This window comes from Mesocricetus auratus, unplaced genomic scaffold (genome assembly GCF_017639785.1).
Source record: "Mesocricetus auratus isolate SY011 unplaced genomic scaffold, BCM_Maur_2.0 Super-Scaffold_100009, whole genome shotgun sequence".
NCBI lineage: Eukaryota > Metazoa > Chordata > Mammalia > Rodentia > Cricetidae > Mesocricetus > Mesocricetus auratus.
The window spans coordinates 56,428,601-56,447,149 of NW_024429193.1; the positions used below are offsets into that span (position 1 = coordinate 56,428,601).

Sequence of the window (18,549 nt, forward strand, 5' to 3'; positions counted from 1 at the left end):
ATTACAGACAATTATTGGTGTAGAAGGGCATGATTTAAAACACCTGAAAATGGCTTTAAAAGGAGATAAAGACCTAAACAGCCCACGAGTACTATCAGCTGAGGCTGAAAAAGAATTAGAATGGGTAGAAAAGAGAATATTAGAAGCACATGTGGACCATGTGGATCCAAATCTGGACTCTATTCTGATTATTTTACCATCTAGAGACTACCCCTCAGGAATATTAATGCAGAGGGAAGACATCATTCTAGAATGGGTATTTCTGCCACATAAACAGAATAAAAAATTGAAAACATATATAGAAAAGATATCCGATTTGATATTAAAAGGTAAATTAAGGCTTCATCAACTGACTGGGAAAGACCCAGCTGAAATTATTGTACCTTTAACGAATGAGGAAATTTCCTCCTTATGGAAGGATAATGAGTATTGGCAAATAGCTTGCAGTGACTTTTTGGGAAGTATTAGTAATAACTATCCCAAAACAGAGAGAATCAAATTCATAAAGAAAACAATTTGGATTCTTCCATGTATCATGAGGCAAACACCTATTTCTGGAGTTCTTACCTTCTACATGGATGCAAACAAATCAGGTAAGGCAGGGTATAAATCAGGAAATATAAGTAAAGTAGTTCAAAGCCCTTACAACTCCGTACAAAAGGCAGAGTTATATGCCATTCTCATGGTACTTAAAGACTTTACAGAGCCTCTCAATATAGTCACAGATTCTCAGTATGCAGAAAGAGTTGTCTTGCACATTGAGACTGCAGAATTTGTTCCTGATAATACAGAATTAACCTCATTGTTTTTACAATTGCAGGAAATCATCAGAAACAGGACTCATCCTATATATATATATAACACACATCAGATCCCATACAGGTCTGCCAGGTCCTCTGGCACAAGGCAATGATGAAATTGATCGTTTATTAGTAGGTAATGTGTTGGAAGCTTCAGAATTTCATAAGAAACACCATGTTAATAGCAAAGGTTTAAAGAAGGATTTTTCTATCACCTGGCAACAAGCCAAAGAAATAGTAAGAAATGGTCCCAGTTGCTCATTCTACAATCAAACTCCATTACCAGCAGGTTGTAATCCTAAAGGTGTTCACAGAAATGAACCTTTGCAAATGGATGTATTTCACTTCCCAGAATTTGGCAGTTTGAAATATGTACACCATACCATAGACACATTCTCAGGCTTCCAATGGGCTACTGCCCTCAGCTCTGAAAAAGCTGATTCTGTTATTACACACCTCTTAGAGGTGATGGCTGTTATGGGTATACCTAAAACGATAAAAACTGACAATGCTCCAGCATATGTCTCCAGTAAATCGGAACAATTCTTCAAATATTATAATATAAAACATGTAACTGGTATACCTTACAATCCCACAGGACAAGCAATAATTGAAAGATCTAACTGAACCTTAAAAGAGATGCTTCATAAACAGCCAGGGAAAACAAAGACACCTAAACATAGGTTACACAATGCTTTACTAACGTTGAATTTTCTTAATGCTGATGAAAAAGGACAAACTGCAGCAGAAAGACACTGGACTACAGAGAAGACTTCTGAACTGAACCAACCAGTGTATTTTAAGGATGTTATGACCTCAGTCTGGAAACCAGGATATGTGTTACGTTGGGGAAGGGGTTATGCTTTTGTTTCCACAGGAGAAGAAAAGGTTTGGGTTCCATCAAAATTAATTAAAATTCGATCAGAACAGAAAACATCTCAGGAGGAGGAAGATAACAGCCCATCTAAAAATTCATATCCCACCATTGGTAAAGTGACCTCCTAAAAGGAAAGAGAAGTGTTTTGTTTTTTGTTTTCACAGGTAAACTCAGCAAAGAATACTGGACATATGGATTCCTGTAGAAGAATGAATAGCTACCCTGAGGACCATCAAACAAACAGTAACTCACTGTGTGGTATCAAAGTCTAAATCTCTCTATATTGTTTTTTCATAGTACCCTTTTATCCTTATTTCTTCACATACCTCAGTCCCCATTCATTTAACTGAAGCTGGCTTTGGAGTTGGATTGGCTCTCCTAGTCTGAACTCAAGCATATTATTTAAATACAATTCAGAATTTCTGTATTATATCAAAGAGCCATTGATATAAGACAGAAGAAAATAAAATTAGGGACTGTTATCTGTGGATTTCTTTTTCTGAAAAGTCTAATTTCCTTCAGGTTTACCATCTTCCCTATTGTCACCTCTTCCAGGATGCATACATATAAAAGTTACAATATTTCTTTGTTAACATTAATGTTTGAGTTTTCCAGAGAACAAGGGATTTCCTGACAGCAATCTTCAACTGCTTCAGAAAGAGAATGAGGATCCACTTCATTGACTTCACCTGATTCGACTGGAGGCATCTGAACTGTCCCACATCATTGACTCCACCTGACAAGCACTATCCTGAAACTGGCTTGAAACTACATCACTCTACACAACTCCGGACCAAGAAACTGAAACAGCACATCTTCTACAATCTGGCCAGAGCTTCAGATGAGAGCTTCAATTAACACTAGAACCCCAGTCAGGAACTTCAATCAAGCATCTCCTGCCATACAGAGACTGTCTGATCTACTGAGATTTTGTTATACTAACATTTTTCTTCTCACAGGTCCCCATGAGATTATCATCGTCCCATCTCAGCAGGAAGTAGTTTTGAGAATTCCACGCCCCCTCTCCCTACTATTGATATTATAAGATAGTTTACACCTGTTAGTGTTAGTTTTCAATTATTTTAGAGTTGGGATTGGGAGGAGGTGTTCATATTTGGGTGTTTCTTTCAGATAAGTTTAGGTTTAGATAGAATAGATGTTTGATACATTTTATTCATGGACACAAGTTAGTTGTCTTTTTTAGACTAAAAGGGGGAATTGTTGGAGGAAGTCTGTATGCCGCCATTAAATATGTGACTTACTAGAGGCGCATACAGATGAGGTAATAAAAGGGCGGTTTACCACACCGCTAACCACACCCACTTTAGGCAGGACTAAAGACATATACGGCTGGACGTAAAGACGTATACGTACGTAGGTGGAACTACGTCACTAGCCAGGCCCACTTTTGGGCATGGCTAGGGGTCGTTACGGGGGGAAGGCATAAAAGACAGCACACAGGAAGTCTCGCTCTCTTTTCCTGGAGTTCGGCTTCCGGTTCGGCAGTGGAAAACTACTTGGCTCATCTGGGTTACTTGTTTGGTATCTTGTGAGTAATTTCTACAATGAATACTTAGTTTTACTTTCAGTAAGTGTGTGTCGCTTATTGTTACAGTGTCATTTGGAGCAACAGGGGTAGCAATCCTACATCTAACAAATTAGACTTTAAAATAAAATCAATCAAAAGAGATGAAGGAGGTCATTACATACTCATTACAGGTGAAATCCACCAAGATAAAGTTTCAATTCTGAATATCTATGCCCCAAATACAAAGGTATCCATGTTCATAAAAGAAACATTACTAAAACTCAAATCACATATAAAGTGCCACACACTTATAGTGGGAGACTTCAACATCCCACTCTCACCACTAGACAGGAATACCAGACAAAACCATAACAAAGAAACAAACGGGGCTACTTTGGAAATCAGTATGGAGATTCCTCAGAAAAATGGGAATAAACCTACCACAAGACCCAGCAATTCCACTCTTAGGCATATATCCAAAAGATGCCCATTCATAAACAAGGATGTCTGTTCCACTATATTCATAGCAGCATTATTTGTAATAGCCAGAAATTGGAAGCAACCTAGATGCCCCTCAACCGAAAAGTGGATAGAGAAAATGTGGTACATTTACACAATGGAGTACTATTCAGCAGAAAAAAACAATGGAATCATGAGATTTGCAGGCAAATGGATGGCACTAGAAGAAACCATCCTGAGCGAGGTAACCCAGTCACAAAAAGAGAAACATGGCATGTACTCTCTCATATATGGATTTTAGACATAGATCTGGTGAGTGACAGCCTACAATCCCATGGCCAGAGAGAGTCTGGGAAACAGAACCTTCATTCAGTGGCTGATGGAAGAAGAGGCAGACTCCCACGGCTAAGCACTGAGCTGAACTCAAGAAAGCCAGTGACAGAGAGGGAGGACTGATGACCAAAGGAGTTAAGACTGGGCTGGTTTAACCCCCAGAAACAGCTGACCTGACAAGGGTTAGCTCTTGAATCCCAGGCTGATGCCTGGGAATCCAGCATGGGACTGATCAAGACCCCCTGAATGTGGGTGTCAGTGAGGAGGCCTAGGTAATCTATTGAGCCTTGGGTAGTAGATCAGTATTTATCCCTGGCATTCAAATGGACTTTGGGTGCCCATCCAACAATGAGAGATGCATTCTGGACTCTTGGGGGAGGGTCTTGGCCCTGCCCTGTATGAAATGACAGACTATGGACACTCCCATGGAGGGCCTCACACTCCCTGGGGAAATGAGGGTGTATTGTGGGGGTTGGTGGGAGGAGGGGAGGGAAATGGATAGGGATCCGTGATTAGAAGCCTTGTTTCTAATTTAAATTTAAATTTAAAAAGAAAAATAATGATATTTGCATTATTTTTGGTGTGAGGAAGCATTGTTTGCATATTGTGTTAGTAGGAGAGGTATAAACAGAAATCCTCAGGGCATCAATGTTTGTTTTCAATTATTGCAGACACTACTGACTGCTACCTAACACCCCTCCACCCTAACCCTCACAATTCAGCCAGAAAACAAGACACAACATGTTGGTTCTTTGTTTTGGCAGCCCTGTAAGCCAGCCAGGTTTAGCCCATGAGGTGCACAGGGAGCAGGGTTATGGCCAGGGTCAAGGGTCTTCTGAGAACACACACTTTAATATGCTTTTTTCCTTTCTGCTATGAAAGCTGTTACATGAAAACCTCATGGTACGCCTGAGAGGCTCTGTCTCCACTTGAAGGAAAGGTCAATAGCACTCCAAGGATGCTGACTCAGAATCTTGGTATTATCCGATTAGCAACCCTCTAAAACACCACCTCAGACAATACACCTAATGTGTAAGAGTGTACAATAACATAGGAAACTGTTATGCACTGGAAAATGTGCATTATTCATTACATAGAGGACAAAGAAGTTCATGAAATACTAAGCAATCCTGTGTTGGCTATGAAAATGCGTATACATATATATGTATGTATGTACATATACATGAATAGATATGACTATATTAAAAGATGAGCAGTATTATAACAATATTGAACCCCTGTTAAGCATTTGAAAACTACAAAATTCAGCAAGTAAAGAAACTTGGATGGTCACCTTTCTTGGTAATGACAATCTCAGATGGTGCTGTTTCTGATTTGGGCTGAGAGGCGGAGTCCACCAAATCTCCATTATGGGGACTTGCAGACATATCAGGAGATGTATAAACAGGACCTGAATCAGGACTGCTACTCACAGCACCATCTGCAAACAGAATCTGAAGGGGAAACAAGGTTTCAGAATTCTCAGAAGTCAAGAGGAGGCCGGTCCACAATGAACACTGTTTCCAACAATTTGGGGCTCAAAATATTCTAAAGAAGACAGGCTGATGGCAGCTCCCCATGCTTGGCACCAATAGGTACCATCAGAGGGGGATTTGGACCTGGAGACAGCAGAGAATATGATTTCACATTTCCCACCCAGTTCTGCCTTATTTCTTTTTCCTACCTTCTGTTGGATTTTATATATTTTTCTATTCTTCTTTATCCTTATTCTATGTAATTAGAAAATCATATAGATGACCATGTTCAAACAATTACATTAAAATTCATTATATTTTAATGCCTTCTTTCTGTTACCCATTACCAAGGATATCTGCCATCTAAAGTAACCACAGATACCCTTGTGAGTACCCATATGCACAGGCTCCCGTGAGTCTGACAAGGAAGTCATCTGTCCATGTGTCTCTGCCTGATTCTTCCTGGTCTCTTCAGGAGCTTGTGGGCTACCTGTGCAGTCCTAAGTAGCAAGGTGACACTTAAATGAGTGTCAACCCAGGCTGGCACTTGGTGGCCAGGATGAATTTGAAGTATGCTTTTAAGTACTAGAAATGTTTCACATGTCATGTTCTAAATTATTTTCTCCATTCGTTCTTATTATTTTCTACTGGAAATACTAGGGCATATATTACCTTTCCACACCTCTTAACTTGGGTCTCTCTGTTGCAAGTTACTCTACCTACCACTTGCCCATTCATAATTACTTTTAGTTTTTAAAAACTCTTGTAGTTTTTCACACAGCAGTTTTACACTTATTTTTAAATTACATTTTATTTATTTAATCACTGTGTGTGTGCATGTGTGCTTGTGTGTGTGTGTGTGTGTGTGTGTGTGTGTGTTTGTTAGTGGGTATATGAAGATCAGGTGCCATTTTTCCAGAGTCTCTTCCCTCCTTCCAACACATGAGTTCTGGAGATCAAACTCAGGTAGTTAGACTTGGTGGCCTTACCCACTGAGCTTTCTCACTGCCACTAGAGCAGTTCATTTTTTAAAAATAGAATGTTAACTTTAGTGTCTGTCTATATGGTTTTTACTCATTTAAAATTTATGTTAAGTATTTATTGTTAGGTCTTTTAAACAATATTGAATCTGTCATTTGCCTTTTTGGAATTTCTTAGATACCTAGTCTTATCTCTTGTTTGTGGCTCTTGGTGGTATAATGCCTGTTTTTACATGTCCTTCCCTCTGATAATTTTTGAAGGTTGGGCTAAGGCATGTGGTGTCTGGGTTTTAGGGCTTCTGATTTTAAGTTTCTATAAAATGAGTTTACCAGCAGAACTGCCCTGATTTTCAGAGCCCAGAGGTAGAAGTGTCTATTCCAAATCCTCCTTTAAATTTTGAAGTTTTTCCTCTTGTATGTATTTTAAACTTTGTCCCTATTTCTCCATCATTCTGAACCTGTCTGCCTTGCATTTTCTAGAAATTCTCTAAATACTTCATATACTAGTGAAATATTTTGTTGTTTTCTAGTACTGTTGGAAATTTAGTATTTAAGAATAATTTTCCTTAGTGTTTTAAGGTGGGTTGAAAGGGAAGGGAGGTAAACATATTTAGTCTGCAACCTAACACATACAAAACATACACACACACACACACACACACACACACACACACACACACACACACACACACATTTGCATCCTGGCTTTCATAGACAGCATTCTCCCTAACTATACTGTTTTTCATTTATCATTTTGTGAGAGCCACAGTTACATTTAAGTTTTAATTACTATACCTAAGAAAGAGATCCATGAAACAAAAATGCCTCTGATCTTTAAGCCTCTTGCTCAAGAAAAACAGTTCCTGAAATGTTCAAGGCTATTACTTATGGGAGACAACAAGCCAATTGTTTTTCACTCCCCTAAACAAATCCCCTAAACTGATCCATGTGCGCCAACATGCTTGATTGCATGTGGGCAGGAGGATCACAGGCTGGAGGTATATCAGGATGTATGCTTGCCCCTAATTGGACCTGATGGGAAATGCAATGAATTACAAACTGCTGCAAACTGTGATTCTGAGCCACTTTCCAGGAACCTGGGTGGGAACCTAGTCAGAGCCCATCCACCTGGCTAGTATTTAATTAAAACTTGCTTCAGATTTGGCTTTAAACTGTGCTGGTAGTCTTAATCTCGATTGGTGGGACTAACAATTTTAAGGTACCCTTGTAATTTTTGGGCTGCCTATGTGTTGTAGCTCCTTACTCATAGTCCAACTGTCTTTTACTTTGCTGTGGGGGAAGTCATTTAAATACTATAAACCTGTGTGGATCCATCCAGCATATACTTGATAACAGTGCCCTGGCTGGTGATAACTCTTGATGCCTCCTGCTCCATGGGTGGCATCACTGCTTTATAGAATTCGTAGTGCTTTATCCTTTGGGGGTAGCTCTGACGGATCATGAGGTCCCAGGTGGGTTCTTCATCTACAATTGGGTGATCTTAAAAGAAAAAAGAGAAGAAAGCTATTGGTGGGGTGACTTGGGGCTGGGATTTTTACATTCTTTCTTGTTTCTATTCTAGTATCTGTGTTTGAGGAATATGGAAGTTTCCTTCCAGTCATGACTGATAGCCCAGAAAACTTGTTCTTTGCTGACCTTTTGCACTCCCATTTAGTAAGATCATTTCAATAACATAGTAAATAATACACCCTTTCTAGAATATGTTTATAATCTAGAGTCCAGTGTATGTCAGGGTGAAATGATTTTGGGACAGAATTTCAGTGTCTTAGTGATTCCATTTTCTGGAACGGCATGTCACTCTGAGCTTTTGTGCCATGGTAGTCAGTGCTCTGGTATCCTCTGGTTGTTCAGAGCCACAAGCCTAAGCACCCTTATCAAACACAGCTTCATTCAAACCTTTTCTAACTTACCAGTCACCCTTCAAAATTAACACAACCCCCCATCTCTAGCCACATCCAGACCACTCTCAGTGTTCTTCTGCTCCCTGGTAATCAAGAAGAAAAGCATTTGATAAACACCTTCCCCCCAAAAAACCCCAGAGTACTATGAGGTAGCTTTTCAATCTGATGCAATACCATTTGTCAATTCTTGTTATTTCTTGAGATCCAGCCAAAGCAACAAGGAACAGAGTTAAGAGACAATCTGCAGGATGAGAGAAGATTTTTGTGGTGGTTTATCTAATGGGGGCTCAAGTTTTAGGTATATAGAAATACCTAAAAGAGAAAATAATCCAACTAAATGGGTAAGTGAACTGAATAGATAGTTTCCAAGTGAACAAATACAAGACCAATAAATACATGAAAACGACCTTAATATCCTTGGCCACCAGGAAAATGCAAACAAAAACTACACTGAACTTCCATCTTACCCTAACCAGATGGTTAGCATCAAGAAAATGAAAAATGACAGCATTGGATACAGGAGGAAAAATATCCTTATACACTGTTGAATGGACTCAAATTTGATCTCAGATGTAGCTCTCACCAGGTTAAATAACAAAGTCTTTCACGTACCTATTTATTCATCAAAATAAGCAAGAAACCACGCTTAAAGCCAACAGAAGTAACAAACTATGTAAAATTATGGGATCAAGAGAGGGTTTCTCTATTCACTTCATGTGCACTCATCAAATTCTCTTCATACTCACTGCCTGCTGTTTACCTCAATGAACAAAAGTACTGTACCTGTGGCCCCCTGCAAGGGCAGGAAGACAGAGTCACATCAAAACCATTAAGAAAGCCACATTTATCATCACTAGACCAAGATTAACTTCCCTTCTCTGCCTTCTAAGAGTCAGGTGACCCTGGACACATTACTGCGCCTCCACAAGTCTCTACTTCTATATTTCATAGATGGAGTTATCAGTACCATTGACATAAGATTTGTGTTTTTACATGCATGTCAATAACTTTCATCATAGCAAGTGCTTGAAAAACTTACCATTATTGTTATGATTTTTATTGAAAATTACCCATCATTCATCATCAACAAGCATAACTTGTAAGAAAAGATACAATTTTCAATGGTGGGATTTTCTGTGTGAGCTTTTGACCCAGGCCTTCTGGCTCATCCCAGTCAACACTCACCTGTAGATTCTTGCCCAATGAAGGTCAGCAGGAGCCCATTGGGGCAAGATACGTTTAGGTTTTGAAAGGTGGGAACATAAGGTGGTTCCTGTACAACAATCTCTGGCTCTACTTCTTCCTGTACAAAATTCTGTACATGAAAAAGAGCTTGTCATTTTCTAAGCAAGACACCTTTATTTCACTCAAACAAGGGTTTGTCAAACAATAATACTGTTAGTAAGTAAGTAGACCCTGTAACAGATTCTAAAAAAGATGCAAGAATTTTCACTGTCATCAAGCTTATACTCTACTTGCTTACTGACAAGATATGACAGAGAATAGTATCAAATGTAACATTTTCCCTGAGAGAAGGCAGCACTGAAGTTAACAGAGGTCACTGTGAAAACATTTATTTAGCAAACTGACTTAATGTAATTTGAATGGTGACCCTATTTGGATGTGTAGGACATGGGCAACACTATGGTATGAGTGTTAGCATCCTCCCAAACACAAATGGTGGAACTTGGTGTTCAAAATGATGGTATTAAATAGGCCTTTGGGGAACTGATTAAATCCCAATGTTTGGCTTTCATGATTGGGATTAAGGTATTTATAAATAGGCATTTAATGGAAAGGGTTTACTCTTTCTGTAAAGTGATAGAACACAGAAGGTACCATCCATAGGAACTTGTTCTCGTGAGACACAGAGTTGGCTAGCACCTGCTTATGGACTTTCCTGCCTCAAATTGAGCAATTAATTTCTGTTGTTTGTGAGTTACTTAGTCTAAGATATTTTGTGATAGTAGTTAAAAGAGATTTAAGGTAGTGTTGTGGAAAAACAGTAACTCTATTGATGTATGTGTGTGTGAATGCTTCTGTGTGTGTGTGCATTCGTGTGTGTGTGTGTGTGTGTGTGTGTGTGATAATAACAAAGAAATGGAGAGGAGGTTGAGAAGAGACTTGGGAGGACTTGGAGGAAGGAAAGAGAGTGTAGGGAAACAGTACAATTTTATTTTAATTTTTAAAAAGTAACATTGAGGTAGAAAGATTGGAAATCTATAGCCATGTTCACCTACCTTCTTCTCTTCTTCTTTTGGATGTTCCTCTTCTTTAAGGGACTCTTTGGGTTTTTCTTTGCCCTTTATTTTTGCTTTCCCTTTGCCTTGAGGAATAGTCACTATAGTGGGAATCACAGTTGCAGTCAGAGCTGAAGGGATATTCATCATTGTGTCCAACTCAGAATCTGTAACCTCTAGAAACCGGAAATGGGGAAATGAGAAAATTAAATATTTATATTTCATATGCTTGTTAAATGACACATCTCAAAAGTTGGTTCAAGTTGACATTAACTTTTGCTATGAGAAACATGTTTTACCATTCAGATATATTTCAGGGAAAACAGTTGTTTTGAAAATCAGATTGTATTTAGAAAATTTGAAATGCTTAATGCTTTAGTGTGATTGATAGTCTAATCATTATCTCACAGAGCTTCACCTTCAAGTCTGTTGTGCACTCTACTAATGTTCTCTTTATTTATTTGTTAAATGGAGCTCTTAAAAGTCCTAGATTCACAATAGTTAGACCAATGCTGAGACAAAAGAACCCTAGAACACATTAAACACGAGCTAATGCAAACAAGGAAATCCCACAGAGGCATAGCTTATTTTTGTCTAAGGTGAGTGAAGTAATTTTCTTGTAGGCAACCTATTATCTTCGGAGTTTTATAGGTTTGGGAACTCTAAAAGGTTGATGACAGTGTGTATGTGTGTGTGGGGTCCAGAAGACCCCTTTTATCTTGTCATCCGTTTTCCTGCAGGATCCTCTTCTAAAGTGCTGATGAGAGGTGACACTGTGTGTGTGTGTGGAGGGGCATCCAGAAGACTCCTTTTATCTTGTCATCTGTTGGTGACACTGTGTGTGTGTGCATGCGTGCGTGCATGCGTGCCTGTGTGTGTGTGTGTGTGTGTGTGTGTGTGTGTGTCTGTCTGTCTGTCTGTCCAGAAGACCCCTTTTATCTTGCCATCTATTTTCTGGCAGGACCCTCTTCTTTGACCTGTCCTTACCTTCCTGGTCAATTTAACTCCCCTCTGACTCATTCATACATTTCAGTCTGGCAGATGCTCCCAGGGCCCAGGTTCTCTATGTTCTCAAGTCTGGCCACCAAAATAATTACTCATTGAATTTAAGCAAATGCCCAGGTCTTTCTTTGACCTACTGCATCAGGTCCACAGGGAAGGAGGCCCAGCTAGATAAATGTTTGAAATACTGCTTGGTTGTCACATGCCATCTGGGCTGTGCATATCTTAGAAGTTATCTATCTTATTCTCTTCAAGGGCTCCAAATATCACTTATGTGTTGACTGTACAATAGCCATAGTAGGTATGTCTTTTCTTCTCAACTCCAGATCCATATTTCTACTTTTGGACACCTCTTGGTGTGGTTCTAGGGACAGTTCAAACTTTTAAGAAACAAGATTATGATGATTCATGGCAATCTGCCCAAGAGGAGCTGCATAGTATGGAGGTAATATGACCACCACAATCTACACTGGCACAGAGTTTTAAAGCTAGATGGCAGAGGGATTACCTATTGCTTTTGCAATGTTTAAAAAATATCCACTTAAAGTTGGTGGCGCATGCCTTTAATCCCAGCCCCCGGGAGGCAGAGGCAGGCGGATCTCTGTGAGTTCGAGGCCAGGCTGGACCGAAAGCCTCCAAAACAGAGAAACCCTGTCTCGTAAAACCAAAAAAAAATATCTACTGTAGTTAGATCCTATTAAAGTTTGTGGGAATCCACAGATTTCTTAATTGGTTCTAGGCAAAGTGACATACTATTTTGTGAATTGAAAAGGAAAGAGTTTTCAGGTAGAAAATTTGTTTCTTGAAAGTAGAGCTGAGAAATGCTCCAAGGTGTTCAATGAATAGCTCCTTTTAGACCCATGTTCAGAAGTACACTAGTCCTGAAGTTCTACCATTACAGGACTTATAGAAACATTATTCCGTAGAAACCCAAGAGGACTTCCCAGAAGACCTGGTTTTCCTTGCACCAAACTAACAGAATTAATTTCATGAACTAGTGAACAAAGATGATCAGAATATACATATATGTGTAGAAGTGACTATGTAAAAGATTATACAAATGATAGGAGGGATTTGAAAGTGAATGTACTGCTGTATGAAGTAGAGGAAAAACTGTACATGTTCACATCTATGTGCACATGAGGGCCCCCCACTCCATACACCACATATCTCCACATTGCAGGGGAAAGCTATGTGAAGAATTAAATCAGAACAGGTTTGTTTGCTGGTAAGTGTAAAAGTTGAGGAATCCAGGGTCCGCCATCCTGGGACATTTTCCTTGTGGTGCACACTGTGTGCATCTCACCTGGTGCCATCCCATTTGCTCCATAGTAACTTATTGAGAGGCAGATTCCATTTTCTAAGGTGGCAGAAAATGATCCAAACTTGCTGACAGCTTCATTCTGTATCTGTGATGTTTCTAAAAGACAAAATCATATCAAGGATATATTTCCATTTTTCTCCAGAAGTGTAAGCAGAATTCAGTGGGAATTCTGGGAATGGGGTCTTGGCTAGTCTAATACCATCAATTCTAAAACAATTGATTTGGCTCTTACCAAGGATTCAGGGAAGTGAATCAGAATTGCAGGGGTGGAATGTGAGACTCTTGTTTGAAGGGCTTTGGTTCAAAACAAAGAGAGAATATAAACCAGTTAATGGCTTAGCCATATGCTGGTTATCTATCTGAGACCATTCCCATAACTTTTCAAATGAAAACCACCAGGTCGGTCTGAATGTCTTCACATTTAAAATCACTTTCTTAAATCCCCACATTTATAATCCCTTACAGTTTCAAACACAATTGAAAATGGTTTTAATCAAGCAGAAGTCTTAAAAGAAATTTTGTTAAAGCACATTCTTGAGGCATATGTGTAGGATCACAAACTTCCTACTTTATTTTCATTTTATCATCTGCTCCATCATCATATAATAAACATGGGACAGTGTTGGTTTAAAATACACTAACCCACGAAGAGACTATTTCCTGACTGAAAATTTTTGAATGTTCAGTGAGACAACAGCAACAAAGGATAATGCTTCATGAGAATAAAAACGTAATTCATAATCTGGGAGAAAATGTTTTGCTAAAGACACATCTGACAAAGGGCTGTTACATAAAACATAAAAGAACTCTTAGCCAGCAATAGGAAAACAAGCCAAGGAAGAAACATCCCAAAACCCTTTACAGACCTCTAATCAAAGAAGACCCACAGATAGAAAATAAGCACATGAACAGGGGGTCAATGTTATATGACATCAGGGACATGCATATTAAAATACTGAGTAAAACTAGGCACCTGTCATAATGGAGAAAACCTAAAACAAGGATAACACTGGAAGCTGGGAAGACTGGAACAACAGAGCTCTTTTTCAGTGCTGAAAGACAGTTTGGCAGATCCTAGGAACGCTACTCTCTATCTTACCACATAAGCCAGCAACCGTGGTCCCTGCTGTTTATCCATAGTAGTTAAAATGTATGCCCTCACAAAAACCATATACAGATATACATGGCACTTTCATTCATAATTACTCAAATGTGGTCAGAAGCAAGATGTTCTTCAGTTGGATAGGGGATATTAAACTGGAATACCCAGGTAATCATGTATTATTTAGTGATAAGAGGTAATGAAATATCCTGGAAACATAGCTCAGTTGTAGAATACTTTATAGCACATGCAAGGTCCTAGTTTCAATTCCTAATTAGATACACAGAGACAGTGACAGAGACAGAGACAGAGACAGACAGACAGACACACACACACACAAACACAAAGAATGATAAAAAGACATTTAAATGTGTAGTATCAAATTTAAGAAAAGCCAATTAGAACAACTTTATATGGAAAAACAAAAGACACAGGATAGCAAAACAACCCTGTACAATAAAAGAACTTGTAGAGGCGTCACCATCCCTGACTTCAAGCTCTATTATAGAGCTGTAGTCCTGAAAACAGCTTGGCATTGACATAAATAGACAGGAAGCCCAATGGAATCCAACTGAAAACCTTGATATGGACCCATACACCCACGAACACCTGATTTTTGACAAAGAATTTAAAATTATATAATGGAGAAAAAAAGCATCTTCAACAAATGGTGCTAGCATACCAGGATGCTGGCATGTAGAAGAATGCGGATAGATCCATGTCATCGCCATGTACAAAACTTAAGTCCAAATGGACCAAAGACCTCAACATAAATCCAGCCACACTGAAACACTTAGAAGGGAAAGTGGGTGGTACCCTTGAATTAATTGGTACAGGAGACAGCTTCCTGAACATAAAGACCAGTAGCACAGGCCCTGAGATCAACAATTAATACATGAGACCTCCTGAAACTGAGAAGCTTCTGTAAGGCAAAGGACACAGTTAGCAAGACAAAATGGCAGCTCACAGGATGGGAAAAGATATTCATCAATGCCACATTTCACATAGGGTTGATTTCCAAAATATACAAAGAACTCAAGAAGCTAGTTACCAAAACACCAAATAATCCGATTAAAAAGTGGGGCACAGAACTACAGAATTAAATAGAGAATTCTCAATAGAGGAGTCTCAAATGACTGAAAGACACTCAAGAAAGTTCTCAACATCCCTAGCCATCCAGGAAATGCAAATCAAAACAACTCTGAGATACCATCTCACTCTTGTCAGAATGGCTAAAATCAAAAGCACCAATGACAGTTTATGCTAGAGAGGATGTGGAGAAGGGGGAACACTTTTCCACTGCTGGTGGGAGTGCCAACTTGTACACCCACTTTGGAAATCAGTATGATGGTTCCTCAGGAAATTGTGAATCAGCCTACCACAAAACCCAGCAATTCCACTCTTAGGCATATACTCAAAAGATGCAAATTCATACAACAAGGACATCTGTTCCACTATGTTCATAGCAGCATTATTTGTAATAGCCAGAAACTGGAAGCAACCTAGATGCCCCTCAACTGAAAAATGGGTAGAGAAAATGTGGTACATTTACACAATGGAGTACTACTCAGCAGAAAAAAAAAACAGTGGAATCTTGAAATTCGCAGGGAAATGCATGGAACTAGAAGAAACCATCCTGAGTGAGGTAACCCAGTCACAAAAAAACAAACATGGTATGGACTCACTCATCTATGTATTTTAGACATAGAGCAAAGGATTACCGGTCTACAATCCACACTGCCAGAGAAGCTAGGAAACAAGGAGGACCCTAAGAGAGACATACATGGTCCCCCGGAGAAGGGGAAAGGGACGAGACCTCCTAAGGTAATTGGGAGCATGGTGGGGAGACGAGAGGGAGTTGGGAGAAAGAGAAGGGGAGAAGAGGAGGGGAGAGGAGGACACAATGGAGCAGGAAGATTGAGCCTTCACCCAGTAGCTGATGGAATCAGAAGCAGACACCCATAGCTAAACACTGAGCTGAACACCTGGAATCCAGAATCCAGATGCAGAGAGGGAGGAGTGATAAGCAAATGGGTGAAAACCTTGCTGGAGAAACCCACAGAAACAGCTGACTTTAACAAGGAGGAGCTCATGGACACCAGACTGATAGCTTGGAAACCAGTATAGGACTGATCCAGACTCCCTGAACGTGTGTGTCAGACAGGAGGCCTGGGTAATATATGGGGCCTCTGGTAGTGGATCAGTAATTATCCCTAGTATACGAATGTACTTTGGCAGCTCATTCTACATAGAGGGATACTCTCTCAGCCTAGACACATCGGGGAGGGCCTAGGCCCTGCTTCAAATGATATAACAGACTTTGATGATCCCCCATGGAAAGCTCACCCTTCCCGGGGAGCAGAAAGGAGTTAGGATGGGGGTCTGTGGGGAGCAGGGGAGGAGGGGAGTGAGAGGGAACTGAGATTGAAGTTTAAACAAGCTTGTTTTTATAATTTAAATTAAAAAAGAAAAGAAAATAGAAACAATTGGAGTTTTAAATGCATAAAGGTATTTTACAAGGCATTTTCTGTGATTTAAAAACATCGCACCCCAACTAAACCTTGTTCAGTATTCAACAGATGAAATGAAAGCGAGTGGTGGCCATGGTTAAGATTCAACTTGATTTCTAGGAAAATCAAGTGAAAAAAAACAGAATAAAAAAGCGCAAACAAACATCTCAAAAGCCTAGGGAAAGCATTAAAACACACGCAAGCTAGGGAGAAGATGTAAGCGATAGGGTGGTAAAATCTTAAAACTGTACATCATGAGGGAAAGTAGAACAAATAAAGAAAGGTGGGCAAAAACATCTGATGAAGATCTGAAACCAAGACCCCAGTTGCAATCTCCTTAGACCACAGGAGCGTGTCAGACTCTAACCGGTAATCTCTAAGATTCAGCAAGAGCAAGCAGGAGTCCACAGAAAGACGTGTGGTAAGACAAGCTCCATAAGCAAGCTAGAGTCAGGAAGAGCAGGCATGTTGGGTGCACGTGCCCACACATCCCACCAGAGGAGCTGAGACAAGAAAACTAAACGAGTTACCAGAGAAACCCTCATCAAGAGGCAAGAAGGGAGCACAGGCAAGCACTACTCTTGCTTGTTTGTTTGTCTGTTTTTCTGTCAGGTTATCTGCTGGAGCTGCTCACATCAGAAACCAACATAGCTTTTCTGAAAAAGGCCAGACAGTAAATGCTTTAGGACTTGTAGGCCACGCACAGCCTTTATCACATGCTCTCTGCTTTTCTATGGTGTACTGCTTTACAGACACTACATCTGTTCTTAGTTCATGCATCATTCAGAACCAGATCATAGGTCAAATCTGAACTGATGTTTGCAGACTGGAGAACACTAAAGCTAAAATGAACAATCGATAATGTGAGCAGACAAAAGACAATCAGGTTCCTTAGTGGTAAAGCTGAACACCAACCACGATTTAACTACGCAAAAGGGACATGATTAAATCACATACCCATAAATAAAAGTTCATTTATTAACTTTTGTAGAAAGCATCTAAGTAACATAGAATCACTTCAATGATAAACTGTGATATACATGTCTATTAATGATATATTATCAAATAATTTTAAGGTCTTGTTCTCAAAGACTAGTGAATGGGACAATGCTTATATTGATATACCAAGGAAGAAATAAACTTTGAACAGTGAGTATCATGGAGGTGGTGGAATTCTAATTAGTTTCTTTAAATATTTCAAATTATATATAGTGAGTGTGTATGGCTTATGTCTGAGTGTGTGAATGAGCACAACTGTGCATGAAACTGTATGTGCCTTTGGGGAATCAGAGGTGGATCTCAGGTGCCGTCGTCTTCCATTATTCTCTGCTTTATTGTTAGAGGCTGGGTCTCTCACTAAACTTGGGGCTCACTCTGGTTAGAATGCTTTGGCTAGTGAGCAACAAGGATCCTGTCAAGTCGGCTTCCCAGTGCTGGATCACAGGCATGTATCAAAGAACATGGCATGTTATGTGGGTGCTAGGGGTCTGAACTTGAGTCCTCATGATTGCACAGCCATCTACAACTTTACCAACTGAGCCATTTCCCCAGCCCCAATTAATACATTTTCATTAGCTATTCAAATGAAAAATTTTCTGCGCTAACTTCCTGGGTACGTTCAGCTTCTCATGCATTTTGTTCTTGAATTTGGAAAGTATCAGGGTAACTAGACTTATAGGCAAGACTTAATTAGTCCCACCACTAAGTGGATTTGAAAACTTTCCTAACATTAACTCATCTCCTTGCACAGTAATAGCTCATGTCACTTTGGATAGGAGGCAGTTAATTTTTCCAGATGGTGTTGCCTGGAGATACTATCAGGAGGTTTCACAGTGCTATATAGGTAATAAACTCATTGCAAGATTTGTGATTTCTTTTAAACCTTGTCTTTGAAGCCCAATATATTGGTGTTATAAAGTGAAAAGCTCAGGGAAGAGACCCTGTAGCTTGCAGTGCAGGGACCTGTAAGCCACAGACAGAATCAGTTAGAGAGGAGC

General features: G+C 39.6%; 1 protein-coding gene across 1 annotated transcript in view; it reads right to left on the reverse strand.

Moving 5' to 3' along the window:
• Spag17 (sperm associated antigen 17) overlaps nt 1-18,549 on the reverse strand; it is a 236,679-nt gene that overhangs the window by 71,942 nt on the left and 146,188 nt on the right. Inside the window, exons 24-28 of the mRNA XM_005076661.4 lie at nt 12,923-13,036; nt 10,615-10,790; nt 9,560-9,689; nt 7,774-7,952; nt 5,292-5,451 (exon numbers count right to left, since the gene is read on the reverse strand). Of these exons, the coding sequence (XP_005076718.1) occupies nt 5,292-5,451; nt 7,774-7,952; nt 9,560-9,689; nt 10,615-10,790; nt 12,923-13,036 (759 nt within the window). The remainder of the gene's footprint in view (nt 1-5,291; nt 5,452-7,773; nt 7,953-9,559; nt 9,690-10,614; nt 10,791-12,922; nt 13,037-18,549) is intronic.